General features: G+C 36.6%; 1 protein-coding gene across 6 annotated transcripts in view; it reads right to left on the reverse strand.

The window, feature by feature from the left end:
* Positions 1–8,704, reverse strand: part of ccdc146 (coiled-coil domain containing 146) — a 97,345-nt gene that overhangs the window by 31,878 nt on the left and 56,763 nt on the right. For all 6 annotated transcript variants that reach the window (XM_074626217.1, XM_074626220.1, XM_074626218.1 and 3 more), the window contains 2 exons: positions 3,774–3,856; positions 2,588–2,815 (listed from right to left, as the gene is read on the reverse strand). In XM_074626217.1, the coding sequence (XP_074482318.1) occupies positions 2,588–2,815; positions 3,774–3,856 (311 nt within the window). The remainder of the gene's footprint in view (positions 1–2,587; positions 2,816–3,773; positions 3,857–8,704) is intronic.

Raw genomic sequence — 8,704 nt, forward strand, 5'->3', positions numbered from 1 at the left:
GCGACTTCAGGGCTCTGTGGACTGAGTCGAGCATGTCCTCATTGTTCACTTTTACTGCTGGATGCTGGATATATTAACATTAAAAACCAAACTGTTCTTCACTTCCCTGGAGTCAACGAGCGATGAGCGGTTCTCGACAATGCTGCAAGCAGCACTTCCAGAACCACGCAATCGGCCCGCTCCAAACGGGCACGCGTTCCCGATGGCCACGCGCCCCGAACGGGCACGCCCCCCGACAAAGCTGCAAGGAGCACTACCGGGAGCTAATCAGCCTTTTCTGAACGGCCACGCCCCAAACAGGCATTGCACTAGTCTCTTTAAATTACATAACATTTTTACCTGTTTACAGTCTTTGTAACTGCAATTTTTTTACCATAAGCACACTTCGATTTTCTTCAGAAAATTTTTCCTTTTCTAGTTTTTGCTTGTGACTTACTGGTTGATTTTACTTTCTCATGCCTTTAAAAAAAACTATTCAATCCCAGCAGGAAACATTGCTCTATGACATATTCAACATGTAACAAGGGGCCGCTCACAAGTAGACATTGTTTTTGTTTTCAAGGGCCAGAAGCCAAAATGTTTGGGAACCACTGGTGCATGTTATCACGTTGCTTAGCAATGTTCCAGTAACCTCCCTTTGGCCCTTGAAAAGAGGAGTTTGTGTACAGAAAAGTGGGAGACACTCGAGTGAGTGTGTTATTTTCCAGTTCTGTGGGTGTGTGTGTGACCTTTCGGACGTACTGACAGTGGTGTTGAGTGAGTTAGGGGGAAGGAAAAAAGAGAAACCTGCAGCAGAAAAGAGGAAAATTGGTTGCGATGTGAAAAGAGACTCGTGGGAGCTAAAGGAAAGGATTAGAAGAGGGGGAACAGAAACAGACTCCAGGACTGACGTCAAAAAGCTAAACCAGAGCAGAGAGCTCAGACAAGTAAACACGTTACATCCAGAGCAAACATAAAAATCCACTTAAAACTGGTATTTTTGTCATGAACTGTGTACATCAAGTTTTCCCCATGAGATAAATCTTTGAAAAATGTGGCTACTGAAACAGAAACAGCATTTAAGGTAATGGCAAAAAGCTATCCCCGGTAACAGCACCTATACTATTTATGTGTCTTCACCTTCACCTCCCTCTAAAGTCAATGAAAACTTGCGAAGATGCTGCCTCGGGCGGTCACCTCAGTGTTTGGTCCCTAGTTACTTCCTGTGTGTGTGTGATTGCGTGCATATGGTCTCTTACTGTACACACTTCTCACTTCACCACTCCAGTTTCACTTCTGTGTTTTGTCCTTACTCTCTCCTCTGTCTCATGGGTTCCTGTCAGTTGTGTGAATCATCCGTGTGTGTGTGCGCGTGAGACCAAACTCCAGCCAAATATGAGAAAAGTTTGTAGTAGATGTATTTTCTTGAATCAAATGTCATTTTTCATTTGACTCATTTGACATTTGATTCAATATGTGACTGAAAATGAAACTTGCAGCATGAGTGATTGCAATAATAACGTATATATATATATATATATATATATATATATATATATATATACATACATATATATATATATATATATATATATATATATATATATATATATATATATATATATATATATATATATATATACATATATACATACATACATATATATATATATATATACACATATATATATATATATATATATATATACACATATATACATACATACATATATATATATATATATACATACATATATATATATATATATATATATATATATATATACATACATATATATATATATATATATATATACACATATATACATACATACATATATATATATATATATATACATACATATATACATACATACATATATATATATATATATATATACATACATATATACATACATACATATATATATATATATATATACATACATATATACATACATACATATATATATATATATATATACATACATATATACATACATACATATATATATATATATATATATATATATACATACATATATACATACATATATACATACATATATACATACATACATATACATATATATATATATATATATATATATATACATATATATATATATATATATATATATATATATATACATACATATATATATATATATATATATATACACATATATATATATATATATACATATACATATATATATATATATATACATATATATATATATACATATATATATATATACATATATATATATATATACATATATATATATATATATATACATATACATATATATATATATATATATATATATATACATATACATATATATATATATATATACATATATATATATATATATATACATATACATATATATATATATATATACATATACATATATATATATATATATACATACATATATATATATATATACATATATACATATATATATATATATACATATATACATATATATATATATATATACATATATACATACATATATACATACACACATACATATATATATATATATACACACATACATACATACATACATACATACAAATACACACCGCTCACCATTTCAGTTGGTACTGTGTCTTGTACTCTCTGTCCTCAGCGGCTTCCAGTTCATTGTATGCCTGGAGGAGCTGTTGCCTCAGTTCATTGACCTCACTTTCAGGCTCCACAGAGGCGCCCTGCTCCTCTGTTCGCTCCTCTGTTCTCTCCACCTCAGCCTGCAGCCTCTCCAGCTCAGCACGACACCTCTTTGCCTCTCCCAAAAGGTGCATCTCAGAATCCTGGGCACTATCGGATGAAATGATGATTTGAAGTATATGGTATGCAGCATACAGATTTTATATCCTTCCTGCTTGGTACATTTACACATATTCTAACAGTCAAAAACACAGTTAAAACAGTAGAGTTATAATTTTATGTCATTATTTCTACATGAGAATGTGGCAATACCCTCTGCTTTTACTTGTTATCACAGGTTTTCATGTTATATTAAAGCGTTAATGACTGGATCTCGTGACTGTTCAGGGGAAACTAACCAATGACTATAAAATAAATCCATATACCTTTAGTTAAATGGCATTTAACAACAAATAATCTAACCAGCCTTAACTCTCGTCTGAATCCGTTTTTTCACAGAAGCTGTGGTAAAATACGAATGTAAACATACAGTAGCTGCTGATTTCCTTAAGCCAATTAGCTTTAATGTGCACATTCAGATTGCTTTCTTCTTTTCACACGAAATCACGCAATGATGTGTTGAGTAGACAAGAAATTGGGGTCTCAAAAGTTAATTTCACTTCATCTATTATGTGCCTTGGTGGCGATTTTGAGAATCGGTGTTCCATTAAGGATTTGATAAAGCTTAAAAAGAAGTGTGTTTTTGATTGACTCTCAGCCTATGACAGTCAGTTGTGGTGGTTAATACTGCCTCAGTTACATCCTTGCTTTCACCTCTTTGCTCCCATTTCTGGCTCCACTAACTGAGTGAGAAGTGACCCCAATCAAAGTGTCCCTTCAGAAGTCAGTGGCTTGTCACAGATGCTACTTCCGCACTTTTTTCCAACAGTATGTGAGAGCAGGACAACCAGATCTGATAAGGATTCTTCTTCAAGGACGCTTCAGTTGGACGGATTTTGGCTGTCACAACTTCTCCACTGTGCTGTATTTTCAGCATCTTTTGCAGTCGTAACGCACCTCCAAAATATGAAGGTGACAAATGAACTTGTGTTTCCACAAGAAAACGTACCGCTTCAGAGTGTCATGGAGTAGCCTGTAGCTGGATTTCAGTTTGGATACTTTGGTCCGGTTGATTTTGCCAAACGACAGCAACTGAGGAGCACGAAAACAGAAATATTACAAATCACATGGACATGAAAAACAAGTTTGTTAAGAAGAATTTGCAGGTAGTACACAATTGATTGAATCTTTCAATATCTCACGATTCGATAGTTGATTCTCGGGGGTCACGATTCAAAATCGATTCTATAGTCAGTACATAGGGGTGCTAATTTCAGCATCTACTCCAGTCCGCTGTGCGCTAATAAGACAGTGCGGTAAATTATGACCTGAAAGCATTATGGAGTTTTTTTATATTTGAAAAAGGTTATATCTACTAATTTATTGATGCTAAACTTGCAAAATTTAACACTTTTTAATAAAACGTTTAGTATTTCTTAATACTCAATGACTTCTAGAATAACAAGTTCAAGTCACACAAGAAATAACAATGCTGCCTGTTACAAAATAACATTGGTATGCTAGATCCCTTTACATTTCTCAGAAACTTGCCGATTTCAAAAATAAATTGTACAAAAAAAACACTGTAAAGCTGGTATTTTGTGTGATTTTTCAACAAATCACTCAATAATGCCTGACACGACTTTGACTTGGTGTGTAGGACTACTGTCCATCAATAAAATATGTAGTTTTTCGTGTAGAAGTTGTGAAATGATCAGATTCTTACAAGATAAGAATCTGTATTCGTACATGAATCAATTTTTAACCAACCCCCTACATGATTATTGATGGTTGACAGCAGCTGGAAATGTGTAACCCATATTTCCAAACGCCTATCAGCATATGATTGGTGGCTGGGTTTTAAAACCTTCCCGTGTCAATCATCCACATCTGAGCAGTCCAGCTACAGCCAGACATTACAGCAGTCCTAAACTGTTTGGCTTCATTCAGCTAAGTTGGCAACAGATCCTCCTGGACGGGTCTGCCAGCTCAGGTTGCACCATTTCAAAGTCTTTGATCTGACCCCAGAGCTGCCAGTATAAAAGCTAAGACATTAATAGAATAGCAGCGGAGATCTCTTGCTGCCGGACAGAATATTCAATAGGACGATATTGCTTTGAAACAGATACAATTCTGACCGCAGTAAGCACTTTTGTAATATTGTTCAGTGACAAAATTAAATTCCAGGAGTTGAAAACTAAATCACTAGAGAGTCCAAAAGAGTTTCAAATTTCATAATAGTCAGAACTTTTCTTTGACAAATATTGCTTTATTTCTGCTGTAATACACTCAAACTTAGTTACTGTTTTAAGAAAAAGCTCTTTTATATGTGCCAGGACTCAAAGTGTGATCGACCACAGCAAAGCCCAACTCCCTGATGTCTTTAGAGAGGATTTGACCCAAGTTGGGCTGAACAAACCGTAATCATCACAGCAGATATCACAGTATCAGGACACTTTATCACAATCAGTATAAAAAACAAACCCCACAACTATCTCCCAATCTCAAAAAGGAGAAGAAAAATCATTGGGAATGGCCCATATATAACGTCAGATTACAGGTATACCATTAGATGATTCTAAAAGAGATACACAGCTGTGAAACCTTGGTAAAAAGGGAAACAAAAACAAAGCAAAGAGAAAGATATCAGGGTCAACGGCATTGCAAAAAAGGGAAAATTATCACTAAGAGTTGTTGTTAAATTTCTCTCCGTGGCGTGTGTAAACAGTGATAGAGACGGTGTTGTTCCCTCTTATCTTCGGAGCCAGGTTGGTAGAGTGGGGAGAAATGAGGGATAGCCTTGTTTGTATCAAAGAGCTGCAGAACTGTGGATATCTCAGGTCAGACTGTGTAGCAGGTAATCTAACGGCAATGAACGCACACAAACGCTCCGATTATACACACACAAACACACACTGATAACTCGCCCAGACTTCAAACATTAGGGATAGCCGATTATATTTTTAGATTCATTTAATTATACTGTTTATCCGGCTATTGTCAAATGCGCTCGCGACCACGTTCCAAGGGCTGAAAGGACGGAGATATGAGCGTTGTGAATGATGTAGATTAGGCCTCTCGTTAATATGATTTACTCAGATGTTTTCCAGTCACTTTGCATTAGCAGTCACCCAAGGTCAAAGACCTACAAGCATAACACCTGACACGTATTATATGATCTGTGTTTTAAAGCATTTCAAGAATGGTTAAATCTCTCACTGTTAACATCTTGAAATGGTGAGGGGATCATCTGGTCCGGATTGATCCCTTCAACTCGTCGTGTAATCTAATATTAAGTTCTAAAAACGACAATTACGGGAACACGCACAATTATCTCATCGCGCTGAAACTAAATGACTCCAAAGTGAATTTGAGGGCTAAATAACACATCAAATATGTTGTGTTTTCAGCGACGCAGATGATGCGACAGACACCCTGGACATTTATCTAAGAGAAGCAGCCTGAAGCGGTTTCAGGCAGCCTCTCTAATTCTGGTGCCAAGACTTATCTTCAGCAGTACAGGAGGCTTTTTCTTTTTATGGGCCGGCTGCATAAGGCTCACATGTGGCAGACCATCTTTTGAAGTGCGATAGAGACAATCACTGGAAGATATTTATGCAGGCACATGGACGCACATACCTGTCCATCTACCCCCCCAGAGCATGTGATTTGTACCGCAGAGCAGCAATAAACCCTCCAGTAATACGAGTGTGTGGTGCAGCAGGTATAACAAAAACAACCTGTGGGCTTTAATCCTCTGCACCCTCAGGGAGAAAAATAATGACCATGGATTCCACAGTGTGATGGAGAGAACCATCATCCCCCTCTCTGTGTGTGTGTGTGTGTGTATCTCTACCTTCATGTCCTCATATTGACTATTTGAACTGGAGACGATCCTACAGCGAGATTGAATCACTTTGTTAGAGGGAGAAGAAGTTTTGTGCTGTAATATTTTCCTTTCTGGGCGAGTTTCCTCCATCAGCAGGGCCGAGAGCCACTTCGGTAGATGAAATCAATTATCGGAAACTGTGCTGCTTCTCTAGAAATATGACGCGCGCATGAGACATCCAACGCCCCAGAAAGAAAATCCAATTTCATAACCCGTGGTTATGAATCACATAATACACAATAGCAGTTGCCATGTCCCAAAAAACAAATAAGCAGTGTCAAGTTAAGGATCTTACTATGATTTTATAACAAGACTCCAAGCATAGGGCTAACATCCAGACTGTAAATTACACAAAGAATCGTTCACTCTGCATTTTAATAGCCTGTATTGCTTAATAATATCTATAAGATGCTTCATGAAATTGGCCAATGTATGAATAATGTTTGTGGGGGAGTACAATTTCAATTAAGACAATCTAAAAAACGCTAAAAATTACCACATAACCACATCCTCATTACAGGCATGTGTATTGTTTATTCATTTATAATCCGTTCCATCAATGGTGACATCGCAGCAATTAAATATCTAATAGATTTTACATTAAGTTATCATTGTGTAACTTCACCGACAGCATGGGGCCACAGAATGGAGTGGTGAGGACGAAAAGACTGGGTACAAACACATGTTAAAGTACCTTTAGGCAAGTCACTTTCTGTAAAATAACAATTTATTATTCCAGTTTTCTGGCCTTTGATCTTCCAATGGAGGAGACAAGTGGAATATGAATTGTCATGTGGGAAAATAAAGTTGTTATGGATGTCCTGAGCAGGTTTTCTAAGGATGTATATATCAGTATAAACCCCTCACCTCATCTAATGTTCAAGGGCATCCCAAAACAAGACATTTTTGACGTTTTGTGCTACCAAAATAAAGCATTTCCCTTCATTAATAAACAAGAGCCTTTTACACACAGTGCTAAATGTGAGAGAATCATTAAGCAGCACAAAATAAATAAGAGAGCAGCCAGCAGTTTCAATTAATGATGTCCACGCTGACGGCTCGTGAGGCGAGCGGAGCCATTTGGGGTTTTATTAAAAAAAAGGCTGTTTTGCATTTATTTCAGTGACATGCTGCAGGTGTTTGAACTCGCTTTTGAATTTCCATATTTTGTTCATGCGAGAGATGGAGAGGCCGTCTTAATGCAGTCCAAACTTTTACTGACACAACACAGGAAAGTATTGCGTCAGGAAAGGACACTGTGATGAAAAAACACTTAAGAAGAAACCAATATAGGAAAACATTAAAGATATAATATGATATAGGCTATTTTCTTTATGAAGCACTATTTATCCATCGCGACATATCTTCTTTAAATTGATTTGGCTTTACTCATTTTAATGTAGATCTATTCTGAGTTAATTGTGCCATCTGCACGTATTGTGTAGGAAAAATTATATATTGAATCAAGACAAAGTACTAGCAGGTGCTCAATATTATGGAAAGGGATTCAACAAAACTGATTCTGAAAAGTGAAGCCAAGGTGGACTGCCTTTTAAACTTGCATTCTTTCTAATAGCCAGCAGGGGGCAACTCCTCTGGTTGCACAAAGAAGTCTGATTGTATAGAAGTCTATGAGAAAATGAGCCTACTTCTCACTTGATTTATTACCTCAGTAAATATTGTAAACATGAGTTTATGGTCTCAATCGCTAGTTTCAAGTCTTCTTCAATACAAATGATGGTCCCATTTAGAGTTAAATAGACCATAAAGCAGGGTATGCTTTAGGGCGTGACTACCTTGTGATTGACAGGTCGCTACCACGGTGATGTCCAGTCTGGATGTTGTCCGTGTTTTCGTCTTACAACTTTAACCCTTTCACAATGTGTTTTCAGTTCATGAAAGTTAGTTGTAACATTTTGGTCGCCTTAGGGGCTGATCACACAGAGACGTGTCGCTACAGGCGCGGCTGCTTCAAAAGTGGATTGGCAAAGTGCATCAGGCAAAACAGCGTGAGCGTTGCAGCGTGAGCGTTGCAGCGTGAGCTTGCAACC

Source organism: Sebastes fasciatus, chromosome 23 (genome assembly GCF_043250625.1).
Source record: "Sebastes fasciatus isolate fSebFas1 chromosome 23, fSebFas1.pri, whole genome shotgun sequence".
Taxonomy (NCBI): Eukaryota; Metazoa; Chordata; class Actinopteri; order Perciformes; family Sebastidae; genus Sebastes; species Sebastes fasciatus.